At 41.8% G+C, this 18,767-nt stretch overlaps 1 protein-coding gene across 2 annotated transcripts in view; it reads right to left on the reverse strand.

Moving 5' to 3' along the window:
- srgap3 (SLIT-ROBO Rho GTPase activating protein 3) overlaps positions 1-18,767 on the reverse strand; it is an 85,897-nt gene that overhangs the window by 57,781 nt on the left and 9,349 nt on the right. For both annotated transcript variants that reach the window (XM_033626677.2, XM_033626676.2), the window contains exon 2: positions 4,771-4,966. In XM_033626677.2, the coding sequence (XP_033482568.1) occupies positions 4,771-4,966 (196 nt within the window). The remainder of the gene's footprint in view (positions 1-4,770; positions 4,967-18,767) is intronic.

Consider the following 18,767-nt stretch of genomic DNA (forward strand, 5'->3'; position numbering starts at 1 on the left):
CCTCTGTACATGTCAAGCATGATAGTAGCCTCCCACCCACGCTTCCTCTGTGGTCTGTGACTTCTGTCATTTGGCTCTTTTCATATTGTCGAACTGCTTCACATTTTTACACATTTTATTGAATTAATGGAGTTCAAAAGGAGGCAAGCACAAAATACAACAGGTGACATAAAAAGACAATGCATTAAAAGTGCCATACAACGACATTGCTCATTTAGCTATCACTACACAGTTTGTGTGTGTATGTGTGTGGGCGGGTGGGTGTGTGTGTGTGGTCTTGGTCAAGACACTGCACTGAGACACTTGCTGCCGTCTGGCTTTTAAGTCTTGATCTTGTCAGTGCAAAGTGTAATACAGTATCATTAGAACATGTGTCTGAGGATAAGGTGTTTTTTCTAACACCTGTCCTTTGCTGTGTGGATAAGATCAACTGTACAGGCCAAAGTTCAGGCCGCTATGTTGCAGCAGCAGCAGCAGCAGCAGCAGCAGAGTTCTGTCTACTGTCAGCCAAGTCTTAGACGCCACAATGAAGCACGCCTCCTCTAACACATCTGGACTCAATTACCCAGTCAAATCCTCATCCACTTAACACACACACACACTGCTCTCCTACATACAGTACGGGTACATGCAGACATTTCTACGTCTTATTCTGTGTCACAAGTGTCAATAAGTCCAGTAAAAGTGCTTTTGGTTAGCTGACAGTGCTTGTTTCCTAATGAGCAGTGTGAGGCACATGTCTCAAGATTTTGGTATCAGAAGCGCTCTGGTTTTGGTTTATAGTCTGAGTAGCATTGACCAGTCACATTTGAGCGGGCTTTGATTGCCTGCTGGTAAACAGTCTGTGCGAGGAGCAAAAATGCATTGACTGAAATGCAATCTGTGAACACTTCGGCTATCGTCAGACTACAATTTTAGCTTTTTATTAGCTTTTTTCTAATTTATACTCATTCATATGCAGATTATCTATTTATAGAGATGAGCCAAAATGTTGTCTAGACCTGTCTCCAGTTGCTGATCAAACTGTAAAGAATGAGCAGCGCAGGAAAGAAGGATGCTCCTGAAATACTGACCAGTGCCCCCAGAGCCAAACTTTATACCAGGTTTGTAAAAATAACTGTAACCCACTCAGTTGGCATGTGTAAATCATCATTACTTGACCTACTTCACTTCATATGGAAATCATTCAAGATGGATGGCAAAATGTATAAAAGGCAGGCAGAGTAAGTACAGCTGTTTGTGTGGATCACAAGATCGATAACCACCCACGGGAAGCCCTTCTTACCTTGCCCAAACTGTCAAAGTAAGAGCAAAAAGGCGCTGTCTGCATACTAGGCCTGCCCCCTAACAGTCAACTTAGTTAGTCGACCAGACAGGTCATTAGTTGGCAAGATTTCATTGGTCGCTTAATCATAGAAAAATATAAAATAAAATAAACAAGCAAACGTGAAACTCTAATAGGAGCTGCGCCTTGTCAAAATAAATCAAAACCTAAATGACTGGACCATGTGGGAATTTAATTTGAAAGGACAGACACAGGAAGTCAAATAGGAGTCACCTTACAAACCAGTCACAGCTGAAAGATATCTTTCCTTTCTTCCATATATATTCAGTCTGTGATAAATATGGGAAAGTTGATGATGTTCGTGCAGGGCTACCCAGACCTTTTATATCTGTCCCATCGTCAATAGCTGACACACTTTCAGGTAAATAGGCTACACAATGCTTGTTAAGGTTGCTTAGCAACCTCAGATTCAACCTACCGCTGCGCTCTTGAAAGCTGGCACAAAAAGGGCACAAGAGTAGCACCCAGCACCCGACCTCGCGTTTCCAGGCAGTTAAAGACGCGGCATGTGTACGGCCCCTAATTTACAGGGCTGGTACCTGCAGTTATTCCACAGACATAACATGTCGGGCAGGAAATCCAAAGTGTGGGATCATTTTGAGAAGGTGAAGGATGAACCCAAGGTGATATGTAAACTCATCTTCATTTGTCGACTACAAACATGACGTATCATCTGAAACATGTAAGTAGCTACATGCCCATTAGCCACTTAGCACAATCATTACTGCTTTGCCGACAGCGTCATTAACAGGCGGCTCGCTCAGTGTGTGACGTGCACTTGTAGATAAAATATAGGCCTATATTAATGAAGGTTCATTAGTACGGTTTTGTATTTCTCTGTTACGTAGCACAGCATTAACAGTGTTACTTTTACTATGCTATTCTCAAACCATTGTGTTGCCCCGCCCAAAATGTAATTAAATAATTAAATTAATACCATAAACATTCAGTGGACTAATAGCCCTAAATAACGACTATAGTTCAACTAAGAAAATTCTTAGTCAGGGGCAGCCCTACTGCATAGACATGACATTTTGTGCATCATGTTGCAGTGCTACAGTAAATGAGCACATGCAGCAGTTTGCATTACTGCCACATTAAATGTATTGCATGACTGCAGTATTTGCATTACATGCATTGTAGGAGACTTACGGACATCTGCGTTTTGTTTTCATTTGAGCACAGCGAGCGTTTGAGAGTCCTTGTAACACATTTCAAGATTCACATTATAAAAATGTTAGGAATGCAGTCCTGCTGTTTCCTTTTGCAAGAACCAGAGCTGGGTTTAGACGACATATATGTTGATGTAGATTGTAGATTTATGTCTGATATGTGCTGCCAGATCACAGCTGGGTAAGTGTCCCATTTCCAGACTGAGCTAAGCTCGTCTGCTCGCCTGAGGTGCTTGATTTTGGGAGCGGCAGCGCTTAATTTCATGCCCTGCGTGAGTCATGTACCAATGTGTAAGTGGTGGTTTCTGTGCAGGCGATCCCTCTTTTTTTTGTTTTTTTTCACCAGCACACATTTCAGTGTCTCCAGAGCTGCAAATCTAAATGGGTCAAAGCTATGGGTGAGCTGATTTTTATCTGATGACATTCAATGGACTTCTTTATTCACTGTTACCTTTACTCCAAAGATCTAGCAGTTCTTTTTGCCTTTGTGCTTCACCATTAGCTTTACCTTTCTTTCAAAACACTTGCACTGCACACACTTGCAACACTGCACTGCAGATAATTTAAGCTGTATATCTGTATATACACTAATTAGTCAATACCATTTCAGTAATACAGAGATGTGTCTTTTGCTGTTAGCTCTCCAACTACAAGGCTCTGTTTCGCCAACAAAGCAAACACGTACCAATAGCACTGCATGGTGCCTAAATTTTTTCACTAGTAAGTTACCATCTTGAATAAATTACATGGTTTTTAATTTAATAAGCTCCTTCACAAGTTTCTGTCTGATGCAGAGCTCGTCGAGAGCCTGCAATATTTATACATAATGGATGCAATTTAAAACATAATGAAGCATAAAGCTTCACTCACGGCTTTCTATAAAGTTAAGTGCTACATTACAGCACCATGAGTGCATTGGATTTGTTATGTCCAGCCCTCAACAGTCTTTAACGTCTTTAATGAACTGCGTCTTCATCATCGCGCCAGAGCCAGCTGACCTTTGAGGACGTCATAAAGAACTTGACTGTATAAACAGATATTTCCTTACAGCACATAATCATATTGGAGTATTTTCTTGTATACTTGTGCACTGTAATCAGGCAAAGCACCGTGATTAGCAGCAGGGCTGGGTCTACAGGAAGGTTATAAATAGTGAAGCGTTTAAAGGGGGATGAAGTCAGTTACAGATCCCTGTGGTCTGGATTCACTTTGAAAGGAAACGGGGACAGCAGCTTCACAAAAATACTTTTAAACTGAACAAAAATCAGTGCAGTTAAAGTAACCAGCATTACATGACATTAAGGAAATTCATTTATTTTCCGTAGCTGCTTATCCTGTTAGGGGTCATGGGGGGCTGGAGCCTATCCCAGCTAACGTTGGGCAAAGGGCGGAGTACACCCTAGACAGGTCACCAGACTATCACAGGGCTGACACAAAGAGACAGACAACCATTCACACTCACATTCACACCTACGGCCAATTTAGAGTCACCAATTAATCTAACCTGCATGTGGATTGTGGAACCCGGAGAAAACCCACACCAAACCAAGCTCCACACAGAAGGGTAAGGCTACCCCACCCCAGGGTTCAAACCCCACCACGAACCTTCTTGCTGTGAGGCGACAATGCTAACCACTACCCAAAGTAAGTAAAGGAAAAGTAAGGACAGTAAGTATAGAAATAATGCTGCTGTCAAACAACACACAAACAAGGCTGGGTGGAGGACACATGTCCCTCCCATTTTTGTCAACATCACTTTAATTGTCTCAGATAGATTTCCTCACTTTAATCTCTCTAATGTCGTCTTTCTGTCCAGCTGTTAAAATCCAGATTAAAATGTTGACATGCTGCCGAGTTGCCTTCAGTTATCAGTGTCCTAACAGCAATAACCTTAATGAGCAGCAGTGAGTCATTTGTGGACTTCATTTTGAGAGAAAGCCTGCAGGCACCACTCAGGGCTGAAAAAACACACCACACTTTCTCCTAAAAATATGCTATAATTGAATGCCAATCAAAAATTAAATACTGGATACAGCAGTGAAGGACAGTGATCTTTTGGCGAAGATGTACATAGAAGAGAGCGCACCTGAGGTCAACACTTCTATTTTTCATTTGTCTACCATTACCTTGGGAAGTGTAGATAAAGATATGTAACCAAAGCAACGCCCTTGCACACAACCTCTCAGGTGCACCAACACTGTAGATGCAACAGTTTGAGCAGCGAAAGCCTCCAAGGCTGGGAGGGAAACTCACTTGAACTGTTGGTGTTCTCTGGAGCTGCGGATCTTGGAGGAGAACCTCTCGGCCAGTTTCTCTAAGCTGCGGGAGTACTCCAGCTCGATCTCTGCTTTGCGGCGGAAGAACTCCTGCAGGTCCTGCAGCAGCTGGATACGAGACTCAGACTGTTGCTCCAAGCATTTGAACTGCTCCACCAGCTGGTTACGGATCTCTGTCCATCAAAAGACCAAAAATGGAAATGAGATGAGTCAAGTGTTTTCACTGCTGTCACAACAATGCACAACATGCCCTGGTCAAAAACAACCTGTCATTAGAATGTCAAGCATCATTATCAAATGTATTACATTATTATTTGCCCCATTTTTATCTAACCTCCACATGCTCATTTCAAGTTGTAAGATAGCATTCACACTGAAGGATTTTTGTGATGAATCAGCCACTACAAGTAACAGAAATATAAAGAAAATACTTCAGAAACACTTGTGAACACTGAGCAGTTCTGCATATAATAAAATGCTGTGTAATGACTTCTGTAGTAAATGCCAATCTTCAGAGAAATGCTTTGCAAAGATTAAAGGCAACCTTCAATATTTTTCAACCTTGACCATATTTTTCCATGCTTTTGTGTCTAAATGACTAATGGAGACAAATATTGAAAGGGCAGCTGGCAGCCATGAAATCAGCTGCAATGTAATCACTCCAGGCCAGTGGTGTGGTGGAGGGTATATGCAGGTATACCAGTATACCATCCTCTTTTCAGGCCATTTACTGTCTACCCATCTATCAGGGTATACCCACTTCCTCCTCAACATCATCTACCTAGTAGTACTCCCAACTCATCAACTACCACTCCACCACTGCTCAGGATAATATCGCACTGTCAATGTGCTTGTTTTTGCCACTGACAAGCTCAGATTGTTATTATGAGTCCCTACAGAATTTGTTTTTCTTTACCTTTCACCTGATCAATCAATGTATAGCATCCTACACCTTAAAATTTCCAAACATTGTGTATTTAAAAACATTGGAAACACTTTTTTTGAGTTGTTGATAGCAACCTTCCTGTCTGCATTCAATTTTTTTAGACTAAGAGAAGGAAATTATAATTTAAGAGGGTTGTTTATTTATGAAACATGTAAAGTGAGAACCAATGTAAAATACAAGTGTGTTTCATGGACTCAGTGCTGATTTGAAACTATGTAGCTCCCAAAATGATTATAGATTATAATGTAAAATGATCAAAATGTAAAAGAATTGCAGATTGTAATTTAGAGTATAATGTACTTAATTATTAATTCATTTATTTCTTTTCTTTGGTATCCTTTGGTTAATATAGGATAGGCAAAAATAAGCCCGGGGCTTCAGCCTATTCCTCTTTCGGTTACTGACTGTGAGAAAATCCGTGTGAAATAATCTTTGTTTTTCCAGATGTATGTAACCGAAATAAAAATTATTCATTCATTCATTCATTCGTCAAGCCAAGCAGGACTGCTGAATCAATCATGTATAATAGAACAGTGATTCCCAACTGGTGGGTTGTGGCTACATTCTGATTGGAGGGCAAGTTGCTCACAAACATGTCAAGTGTGGCACAAAGTTTTGATTTTGAAGCGCCATTTCCTGCTGTAGAGTGAATGACTAATTGACAGCTACTTGACAGAGACAGCAAACTAGCTCTACGACATGGCCAAAAGCAAGTTTGACGCGTAATGTATTGAACTGTGTGGACCTTGAACTAATGACTGATGAGAAATCTGGACCGGTTGGGAACCACTGTAATAGAGTATATCACAAATTAATCACAAAATAATCAAATGCTGTTGTTCTAAGCCATTTCATTAAACTCCTTTGGACCAGCAGCAACATAAAGCCTCTAACTGGGAGTGAGCATGACCAGTGAGGCTCCATGCCAAGCTGTAAGAGGACCTGTGTGTGTATGACCTCTCATAGGTGTCTACACTGTAGACGCACTGTGAGATCAAACTGATTTAATCAGAAGCTAATGCACTCTCCCACTTGGAGCGAGTAGTGGAGTAACATTTCTGCTTAAGAGGAACCTGACGCTGCCAGGCAGACTACAGATCCTTCATACCAGTGGGAACCCACGAGAGAAACCTGATTCCTCTTTGTAGTGCTGTCATCAGCAGCAATGATGCCTCCGCTCAGGAACAGAGAAAGGCCGATTTTGCAGAACAGAAACACAACCTGATGGAAGGCGCTACAGGAAACAGGATGAGTGGTGTCACTTCTCAAGAGGAAGGAAACCTCCCGAACTAACAAGCATCCTTTATTAGAAACCAAAATATCTTTTGATCATGTCATATTAAAAACATGATCTGCCTCAGCGCAGCTCCTGAGTCAAATCTAGCAGCAGAATTAAATGAAAAGAATTTAAGATTACAGCAAAACCAGCGGTGGTTTCATCACGGGGTCTTGTAAGCCTTCAGTGTTTTTCTTGTGAATTCTTAAAAAAACGTGATGACAAAAATGAAAGTGTGTGTATCTTAGTTTTCTTTAGAAAGTGTTACATTTAAAGCAATAATCTGCAACAGGAATACACAATCTATCACAGCCTGTACTGCACAGAATTTAAATGGCCAGCTTATTCAAGCCTTCCTCCACTGAAAAGGATTTTTTTGTGTGTTTATTTCTGTCTTCAAAAGGTCTGCGTGCTGCACTCATAGCAACGAAAGAATGAACTTCCTAAATGTAAGTCCCTGCATGTCGTAACATCCTTGTGTTACAACATGGGTCATTGCAAGTTACAGCCCTACAAAATAAGGACTAAGGATGGATTTTATACATATCCGAGCCCTGGTAGTGACACTCAGTCAGGCAGATGAACTGCTGACTGAATGGTGAAACCACTGCAGTGACACAGACTGTGTTTCCATGCTGTTGAGGGTGTAATTTGGTCAGCCAAGCCCTCCTCATGGATATATGCAAGCTCTCTCTCCGCCGGGGAAGCTTGCCATTTGAACTGAAACAGTGATGTTGTGGGGGCGAGCCTTTTTCTCTCCCTGTGATGTCGTGCCGCCTGGCTTCAGTCTCGAGCGGCATGCTTCACTCTGTGGTTAACCATTGTCCCAGCCCTCCCCTTCATCCAGGGGCCTCCCTCTCCCTCCTAGCTCTGAGGGCTTAAAGCTCAGTTTTTAGTAGGAGCCCTGAACCAAAGCTTAGGGAGAGATACCACTTAACTGCTTCGGTCCTGACAGGAATGTCTTGCTTTCCCAAACATGCAGCTAAATATGCTCCCTGTTTGCAGTGTTCGTCTGTTCTATATTTATTTTCTTTAAAAGAGAAAAACGGTGCCAAAGCATGCGAGCCGAGAGAAAGGCCCCAGGAAAACGTGACACCACTGTGCATGAGTGACAGGGAGGACTTTAAAAAACAGTCTTCCACGAAAAGGGAACTCTGAACCACCAGCTGCAGCTCTGCATTTGACGGATGAATTTGGAAAAATAGGTCACGCACACCAGTAGTGTGCCCTTCCCTCTCAGAAACCATGAGCAATTGGAGAATTATTCTCTAAGTATTCCCAGCTCTGAGAGTGGCTTCATTGGTTGCGGTTTATACAAAGTGAGGGACCCCTCTGTGGTTCTCTTCAATGTGTGATGAGAATGTGAAAGTAGGCCTGCAGCAAGAGTGAAGATGATTGTTTATCTTTTTCAACACCACCACGTCCTGTGCAATATTATTACACTCCTTAAATACAGAAATGCTTCTGATGTCTGTAATTGCCTCTGCTCTGATTTGCTACCAAGTGAAGAAATAAAAAGACCAGCGTTTACAGCGCGGATAAAACACTCAGTGAGCCGTTACTGCTTTCAAGAATGATTACTGGTTCAAACCACCAACAAATCAAGTGCTTCTAAAGCTGTTAAAAAGACTTGTGTCTAATATTAGACACCTCTCATCCTCTATATCATCTGTAGAATACATAACCTTTGTATTTTGAGCAACACCCACCAACTCCTCCCTGCCTTCCTGACATGTATGTAGCAAGGCTTTGAACCCCCAGAAATGTGTGTAAACATGCTAAACATGGATGCCCCACTTTCAGCTTAACTGCTCCGGTTTTCTTGGTTTCAGAAAATTGCTTTACAGCCAGAACATAATCAAGCAGAAGCCTCTTTCACACATAGTTCCTGGTATATTAGTGGGATAACCTTTAAGGCACCACTAGAGATTTTTGGTCACACATGCACTACATTCAGGAACATTTTCGGCTTGCACCTTTTCACACATGCCATTGCAATGCTGGGGCAGATGGGGCAAGGGACAGTCCACCAGATGGAGGTAATACAACAGTCATAGATGCCAACCACCAGAAAATTTGACAGAAGAGGACGATGGATAAAAACTCTATAAACTCTAAACATGTCATGGATTCAAATATGCCATCAGTAGTGTCTTGCTCGGCATGAAAGTGGACGAAAATATCTTGGTTTCACGGTATTATAGAATTTATATTATTATTAGTCAGAATGACCCTAAAGGAATGAAAATGGAAGGCTTATTGCTGATTGAACAAATGTTTTATTACTATAATTTAAACTTGTCTGGTGAGCGAGACTAATGGAAATGTGTAAAAAGTCTTTAAAAATAACTAAAATAAAGGGGAGATTCAACGTCCAGTTGCATTTTTTTTTTCAGTATCATAGATAAGCAAATGTACACGGCATGATAACCATTAACTTTTATGTCATGTATACCTTGAAACCGCTTTATCGCTGCTACCCTATTCACAACATATTCTTACCTCCATTTTGCCTTACATGCTTTAACTCTTGAGGTGGGAAATTAGCGGTACAGATTTCCCTGAATACTGATCCCTGCTCCCATTCCCACAAGTCCCCATGCAGGAAATGTTCCTGAACATTTCATCAGTAGTCTGCATGTGTGAAAGGAGTTCGAGACAAAGCATTGCATTACAGATAGGTCTCTTAATAAAATTACATATGCAATATTCAGGGAAATGAGTAACATTGCTGAGTTTAAATAATGATACAATACTTTTAGTAGCCAGTTGAACTATTGGCATGCCCATTGCTCGAGAGCAAAGCAGTCAGTGCATTAAAGCAGGGGCTCATTTGAAGCAGCTGACTATTAATTTCAAACACAGTGTTTTCAATTTACAAGTGCAGGTGGGATTTTTTGGGCAACCATGCCAAAAACACAATTCCACTAATTCAAGGTGAGTAAGTTAAACCCTCAATGTTGTTGCTTGATTACTAAGCATGCAGCTACTATCAGTGGCAGACCTACTGTGTGATGCCTCTGTCTTTCTATTTAGAGATGAAGCCATCTGCTTATTTCCTTTCTCTCTTGTTTTTTTGGAGGAGGGAGGTGGGGGTTATCTTTAGACAAAAAGGCTGATGGAGGAAGGGGGGATGAGACTGGAGCAGCTGAAATATGGTCAAACTGTGTTGGGATTATGCATGTAAAGGCCAGAATTCTTTGTCTGAAGGATAATTTTATCCTTTCAAGCTGTATAACAGCCTATAATTGGTGGATCTTATGACAGTGTAATAAAATTAGATTTCTGTTTGTGTAACTGAACTCAATTCAGGCCTTTTTGCTACTAGTTCTGTTAAATGTGATGAAAAATAGCCTTTCGGTGTTATGCAAACCTTGTTTTTCTTTGCTTCAGTCACTTGGTTATTTCCCATTACTAAACGCAACCTCTGAGCTGTTTGATATATCGACTATAATTATTAAGTCTACTATGTCTTCCTCTAAGCCTTCCGATAATGTTTAGCAAAAGCAAAAACAAATCCCAAAAGCTTCATTAATGCAATAACAATTCTAATCAGAGGCTTTCTGTACCACTAAACTAATGATGGAGAAATATTATTGCACTTCTCAGATCTACTGGAATCAAAAGCTTTTTTGTTTTGAACTGAAGTCGTCTGCAGACAACTGGGATTTAGTCCATATGTATCAAAATGCAGTCTGTTCAAAACAACAACTCATTAAGTTGAAAATATGGTGGGATAGAAAATATGTGCATATGCATATATATTCATGCATCATCAGTGTAAGATCTCCAGCATGTCTGATCATCTGTCTCAGGTCAACAGTTGTGTTTTAATGTTCTGCAGGCTGCTTCATTACTGCTGCTCTGCAAATTACCAGCGCAATTAGGACATACAGCCTACTGTGTTTGACATATTATGAGAGCAGACAGTATTCAAGACAGACTATTCACATTCCTGACCTCAAGTCCATACATCATCATTATAGGAGCCCTGCCCCTTCCACTGGACACCTGCCCCACAATATACTGTAATTTCCCCTACACCATTTCAGGACAGGAATTGAAAGCACTGTGTGGACACTTGTCTCCTCGCAGCACAGGAAACCCTCCCTTTAACAATAGTAGGATGTTGGAGATCCCTGACCTTTGACCCTCACAGACAAAACCCTGTATCTGCAGCTGTGTTACAGCACAGTGTGTGATGTTTCTAGCAAAGGTTAAATGAACTGAAACTGTCCAGTTTTACTCCACCCAAAATCTTTTGTGAACTAAGCAGCCGCCTCCTGTGACACAGGGCAAGAAAAAAATGCATTAATGACAGCCTCTGTCCCAGTCATGCATGCCTCTGTGGAGCTTGTTAGCAGACGTGTGCATTGGCTTGCACTATGAATGTATTAAGAGAACTGGTTATGGGATGAATTATGCCCAAAATGTTTTCTGCTATTGTGTTTTTTGGGCCAAGTCAGATGAGAAAAACCATGTTGGATACTTCCAAGCTGGCCGACTTTAGTTTACTGTTATGTTTATTGAGTAATTCTATATATTTTATTAATTCATTCATTTTGCGCCACCGCTTATCCTGTTGGGGGTCGCAGGGAGGATGGAGCCTATCCCAGCTGACACTGGGCAAGAGGCAGGGTACACCCTGGTCAGGTCACCAGACTATCACAGGGCTTACACATGAAGACAGATCACGATTCACACTAACATTCACACCTACAGCCAATTTAGAGTCACCAATTACCCTACCCTGTTTTTGGATTGTGGGAGGAAGCCGGAGCACCTAGAGTAAACTCACGCTGACACGGGGAGAACATGCAAACTCTGCAAAAAAGGGTTCAGACCAGGAATCCTCTTGCTGTGAGGCGACATTGCTAACCACTGCACCACTGTGCTGACCAACGGAAGAGGAACACTTGTGCTTACTTGCGTGCTTAACACACTCGGACTGGTACAGGGGCAGTTTGCCATATTGTGTTAAAAATACGAGTGTTTTGGAAATACAGATGGACATCAGAGAAATGGATTATGCTGCAGGTGTGGTTTAAAGTTTTCCGGACTGTTAAAATCCATTCAAGCTGCATACAGCCTCTGTTCTCAAAACTACAAACATTTTATAATCCACATGGGGTGAGTGTTTGTTGCTCAAAACATTTTGGGTGAAGTTCCTCTGTTCAACAGAACTCACAATATCTGTAGTTTTATTTTGGTCTCCCTCAGGCAAAATGCAGCTCAGTGCACGCTAAAAAGGACTTTTGACATTTCCTCAGCACTTATATTTCCTCTGATGTATTACGGACATGTTTATGGGCTGAGAACAAGAAGTTACTTAGTATCTTGTAAAAACAAAACCTGCCTCTCTTTCTGAAGTCACTTCAGGACACCAGTGGTGATGCACCGATGCACCGGTGCAGCATTTTACTGCAAGTTTGCTGTTTCAGAGGGCCACGTGACATCTTGACGCAATGAAGTTGAGGATAAACTGGAGTGCAGTGAATGAGAGGGATTTTCTGCAGCGCATCCTGAGGGCAGCAGGAGAAGCCAGGCTGTGCAGGGCAGCAGGCTGCCAGGGGAGGAGCAGGAGAGATGGATCATGTCACTGCAGGGTAATAAGGCTAAAATATGATCTCACTGTCAGTGGGGTTTGACGGTAGCTTCTCTACAATTATAGCCATGTTTAGCATGGACGGAAGTGTTTCAGTGAATCAAAAGGGAGCACAGATTCCACTTGGTGTTTGACATATTGGTGCAGTGAGTGTGGAGGAAAGAACTACATGTCACTGTGTAATGTGGATGAATTATAAATCATAACCAGCCTCAGAAGGTATTAAACACTTTGAAAATAACGTCCTTGGGCGTTCACATCATCATGCGGTAAGACATCACATATAGTGTGTAGACACACACATGAGCACACACACATCAGACAAAAGCCACTCCGAGCCAAATTTCACTAACCTAATCCCCAACTCAGCTCTGCAGTATCTGGGCTCTACACTGCAGAGTCAAAATCACATGAAAAGCAGACACACAGACGAACGCAACCCTTATCCAGACCTTAATTCACTCTCTCTGTCCCTCGCACTGAGTCTCATAATGCAAGTTCCAGTCATTGAACTAATCCCCCACTTCTCTGTTCTTTTTTTTTAAAATCCCCTAATGATTAATGCAATTTTGGATTCATGAGGCCATGCTCCCGATGTCACTGCAGGTTCTCCTCTGTGTGTCTCTATCTCGCCTGTTCCCTCATTAGGCCGGGCCGCTGCGGCACGTGTACTCAGAGATAAGACAACAGGATCTGAGACCAATCAATGGCTGAGCAGAGGTGAGCTGACGGAGCGTCTTACAGCAAGATGTCAGCTGTCAGTCTAGGGGGTTGTCCCTCTCTCTTAATCCTCCCGCCTAATTATCTGCCGGTTTATCGGATTTTCCACTTGATGTTCTGTCAAACTAAAAATCAATCAAATAAGCTCCTCTCATGCAATACTTTTACTAACTCGCAGCCTCTGATTGAAAATGAATGTAATTTGGGCAACGGCTTCTTGTCATCTAAAACAATTTGGGATAATAGGCTTGATGATAAACAGCTCATTTAAGCATTTCCAAACTGTAATAAACCTTAGACCGCACTGTTTTGAAGGAAAACACTCAACTCACGACAATAAACTAGACATTTACAATCAATTGTTGCTTTGCTTCATGGGGCAAGGAGAGGAAAATCATCTCAGAATTCCTCATCGTCGCTAACAGTGATTCCCCTCTCTGGTATCTGTATCATCATCACGTCAGCACGTCATGTGCTTCAGGGAAGCCCGAGCATATAAGCTACACCAGAAACACGCCCTTTCAGAGTCTAGCTGTCCATCACTGCTGTATCCAGGATCCAGCTTTGCAGGACCAGGCTGAAAGGTGTCTCCATGGCAACACGGGCGTGCACCAGTCCCCGGGGGAGCAGCTTATTGGAGGAGAGGTGGAGTCTGATGGATGTGGACAGGTGGCAGTTTGAGTGAGGATGCACGTACAGATGTATGCACAGAGGCATGGTACACATTTGTGAGGCTGATGAGGTACACACTGATCAAAGCAGTCAAACTCATTTTGCTATTTCCTCCTGAACACTGATTGCACCAAATTAAATTAAAGTTCTCCCACTACATATGGTGTTTGGAAATGCACTGGCAGTTTTGAATGACTCAATTTATTCAGCAATATTTAGCTTTACAGAAGTATTTCACTGCTAGAAAGATTCTTTTGATAAAACTAGGCTGTCTATGCAGTGGAAAGATGCAAATACTTTAGAAATAAGTGCTATAATTCCAGAGAAATAAAGAAAAAGGGCTGCGGCATTCGCTTTGGCTCAAAAAACCTACAACTACCAGAATGGACTGCGCCATAACAGATCAATAAACACTCCCACTGGAGGGTGACATATTGCAAGCTTGGATGTTTAGCCACAGGAAACAATATGGCTGCCAGCTGGTAACGAACAATCTCAAATTACAGCTAAACAGTGCATTAAAATATGTTTCTGAAAACATCCTAGATGATAAATAGGCAACACTGTGACAGAATTTTGGTTCATATTTTATCAGCACTGCTTTCTGCTCTGTTTTTTCACCCTCTGTTTTTACAGTACAGGAAACAGCATGGCGCCCACTTCTTGTTCACAAATTCTCTTATTACAGGCAAACAGTGCACTTAAATATGTTTCTGAAAGCATTTTAGGCAAGAAACAGGCAGTGCAGTAACAGAATCTTGGTTTATATTTATTCTGCGTTTGAAGCCCAGTTCAGACCAATGAATCACAACGAGATGAAACCGTTTTTTACGTTGCAGAGAAAAGTTGCAGCAGTGTGAACTGGCCGTCTGAGCTTGATTCAAGCTGCCTAATGGTGACACCTGCAACTCCACTGGTCAGATATCCGACGGCTGGCTTTAGAAGATAAGGCATGTCACCTGTTTCAACAGCCAATCGGCTTGTAGTGATGTGCGCAGGTCAAGTCAAAATGACCGCAGACAGTGTGTATGCTTGCTGCGGCAGATGCTCCATCCCCGTCCTAACATGTGCCAGTGTCAGACAGTGGGTCGCTGCTGCTGCTTGACTCACTAAGTGGCGCTGCTTACTTATATTATTGTGGCGTATTTATTATGAACACAGTCCATCTGATGCTCACTTTGGTTCTGTTTTTCACCATTTCATCACTACTACAAATGCAGTGGTAGCCAGCATCTCACTCTCACTATCCTCATTCATATTTTAAGAAGCTACAAATTATATTCAGCCACGAAATATGCCTGAAAAGCTGGAAAACAGAACGGAAGTACAGAAAGTCATTGCATAGAGATGATACACCATCTCACCAGGTTTTTAGAACGTTGCAGAATGGTGCATTGCAAGTAGTTGCACATTTCAACATGTTTCGGCGCAAATCTTTGGTCTGAACTGGGCTAAAGAGAGCAAGAGAGAGGAGTGGGTCTCTCTCAATCTGCTTCCATACTCTTTGTGTCCGTGGTGGTGAGCAATCAGACATGAGGAAATACTATCTGTAGTTCGTGCTACAGCCTATAGAGCCAAGGAAAATTTGAGCTGAGAGATGAGCAGGGAGATCTGGGACATTTACACGATATTGTCACGATACAACGCCATTTAAAAGTCAGCAAAGTACCCCTTTAATAAAAAGTAGAGTGTCTGGGCCCTTTAGGTCAACACAAGGGCACCTCTTTACTGGCTCAAAGTAGACAGAGTAGAGTTCAGTTGAAAAAAGACTGAGAGAGAGCAGTATACCCTCTGGTGAGTCACGACCAAAGGAGCCTCTTATATTCTCTAGATTTCAGGTCAAAGCTCAGTTATTTTGGTGCACATTCTAAAGAGACCATATACTGCAATTACAGTAAACTCTAAACTAGAAATGAACCTATATATAGTTATATACAATGCATAGCTTCTTTATTGTGAGGATTGGCAGCTTTTCTTCGCCTTATGTAAAATAAATTGAATGTTTTGGGGTTTTGGACTGTTGGTCAGACAAAACAATCAATCTAAAGTCACCACCTTTGGCTTTAAGGAAAACATTTTACAGACCAAACAAAAGATAATTAGTTGCAGCCCTACAGTAAATAACTCATTAAAACAGATACACCAAAATGCCACAGTTTTGTGCTCCTGATAATAATGACCCTGTGCCATATATGCTTCTATTTCTACCATCAGCGGTGGGTGAGAGGGATTTGTGAGCTGCAAATAGGTACACTCGTTAATTATCTAAAGTCTTTAGTGGGACCTGTGCTTCACGGGTACATAGTAAAGTTAATTTAGCAGGTCCCAAGCCTGCACTATAAGAACTTAACTAATTACTTGATCACTTTGTCAAACTCTCACTGCGGAGTTATTTTTGCACAACTGCCCTGTTTCCTCAGTTTCTAAGGTTACGCTCTTCAGCAGGAAGTTTGTTTTTTAATTTCTTTTTTTTTTTCTTGTATAAACTATTGCTTCATCTTACCATGAATTCTTGTTGGGTAATACAGTCATATAGTGTCATAATTTCCTGTAATTTTTGATGTCTCAATTTTCTAACAGTAACATTTGCTCTTTTTTCTCCAACTGGATTTTTTATAGTGGTATAAAAAAAAGTGCCCTGAAATAATGGGGGCAACTGAACTGCCAGTGACTCACCTCTGTTACATTGTCAGGCTTTACTGTCGTCAACTCTCAGTGAACGTTTTGAGATATAAAAGGTTCGATAAAGCTTTTGTTGAATCCTCATACACTAAATAGCAGTTTAAAATTTTGACATCGGAGTCAGAACCCATTTAAACTCATGTCAAAGGTTTTTCTGTCTGAATATACACAGAGCTCACAACCTGACAACCTTATCACCTGGGACCTGAGCTTGTGGAGTTTTTCTTGCTATTAGTGTCAATTTCCAGCGGCAAATTCCATGTGTATCATCGAAACTCATTTCAATTTAGACTGAATTTCCCCTACTTCTTATTTTTGCCATTTTGGTTTTGCAGATAGGGTTTGCATCACTTCATTCATCCACAGCATTTTATGCATGTTTGGTACGTCAAACCAATCGCTCTTGTTTCAAATTAAATTTAAGTCTAGCAGCCCTGTAACAAGGTTTCAGATCCCCAGCAAACAGCAGTGCATTACTGGACCTGTAATACAATCATGGTGTTGACAGCTACACTTCTCCAGACAGTGCCGATTAAAATTCTGTCAGCGTTCGCGACTGAATGAAACAAGAAGTGAAATCATGCACTGACTGGCACCAAATAGCCGAGCACATAAACTGTTTTTGTCTGTCTTTGAATAAACCTTTGTCTACTTCATCAATGCCACAGACAAACCAAAACATAAACCTTTTCTGAGACTGTGTCAAATAATAATCTACGCCTGGCAGATCACCCTTTTCATGAAAGGCTGATTATCTCTTGAATCCTTGCAAAACGAATGGAACAAACTCTCGATTTATCAAGTGGCAGCTGCGTTCATCATACTGACTTTACAGAGACCAGAGCAGAGTCAGCAAAGTTGAGAGAACTCTGACAGAAACTACGTGATTTATGATAGAGTGCAAAATGATAGCTCAGTGTGGAATAAATGTCTTTGTTTTAAAATGGTTACAGCCACAGGTGATCTCTTGTCAGCTTTCTCAAGCTTGCTTCCAATTGTAGTTCTTGAAGGACACAAATAAATAGTGGAGAGTTTAACGCTACATTCTCCTTACATGGTTTAATGCTCATCTTTCTGCCTCAACTGTGCACATTCATGTTTGAAGTGACTCATATCTGACATCAGTGTGAACATATCTCTGCCCTGAAACGCCTCACATGCAACCAATAAGGTCACACACATGCATATGGGAACAACAACAAAAGACGTCACATGTCGGAATCAGGCATTTGGGTATAAACGAACAACACAGCGGGGCAAGCTTCATCTCCCAAGTGACCGCTATAGTAGGAAGGTCAGATGACATCATTCTGCATAATAATTAGCCATGCGCTTCTGTTTAGGAGAATGTGTGGCGTATTTTCTGAGAAATGTCCCTTAGGAGCAATGGCTGTAGTTTTTTTCGGGATAACAGGCTGTGGGACAAATGGGCTTTTCGTCCACTAGCTCCATAAGCAGGTGGTACTGGTAGTTCTGTAGGAAGAGGTGTGGGTGTAGACAGGAGAGGAGTGAGGAGTGGTGAGGCTGCAATGTGGAGGGTTTCATGGAGAAACAGTTCCTCCTAACCTTAGGATGTCCACAGCTACATTCCAATATCTCTGTCTGCGCCTCACAACAACGCTGTCATGTAGGCAAGCTGTCCCCATCAGAAAGCGTCTGGCAGTCCGGCACTATTGGCCGGCGACTGGAGCAGCCTGCTGCAGCAGTGGTATGGCTTTGGCAGCCTTAACGGACTGCTCTGACACTGTATGATGAGCGATCTGTGCCTACACAGTGAAGTATGATGTGGAAGAACCATGAATGTATGGGAGAAACCTACAACAATTCCAATATGACCATTTTCACAGTGGTCGCATGGCCAGTAATTGGATTGAGGACCACATTTGAAAGGGGCCTAGATCTGAGCTGACTGAAATAAAATCAGATTTGGGCCACATTTGCTTGTTATGTAAACGTAGACTTTCATATGTGGTCATGAATCAGATACAGGCCTTATTTTTTGCAGTGCAGTCTCAATCAGAACAGTCATATCGGAATTCATGTGACTTTTACATCATTCACCTTAACGGACTA

Source organism: Epinephelus lanceolatus, chromosome 1, assembly GCF_041903045.1.
Source record: "Epinephelus lanceolatus isolate andai-2023 chromosome 1, ASM4190304v1, whole genome shotgun sequence".
NCBI lineage: Eukaryota > Metazoa > Chordata > Actinopteri > Perciformes > Serranidae > Epinephelus > Epinephelus lanceolatus.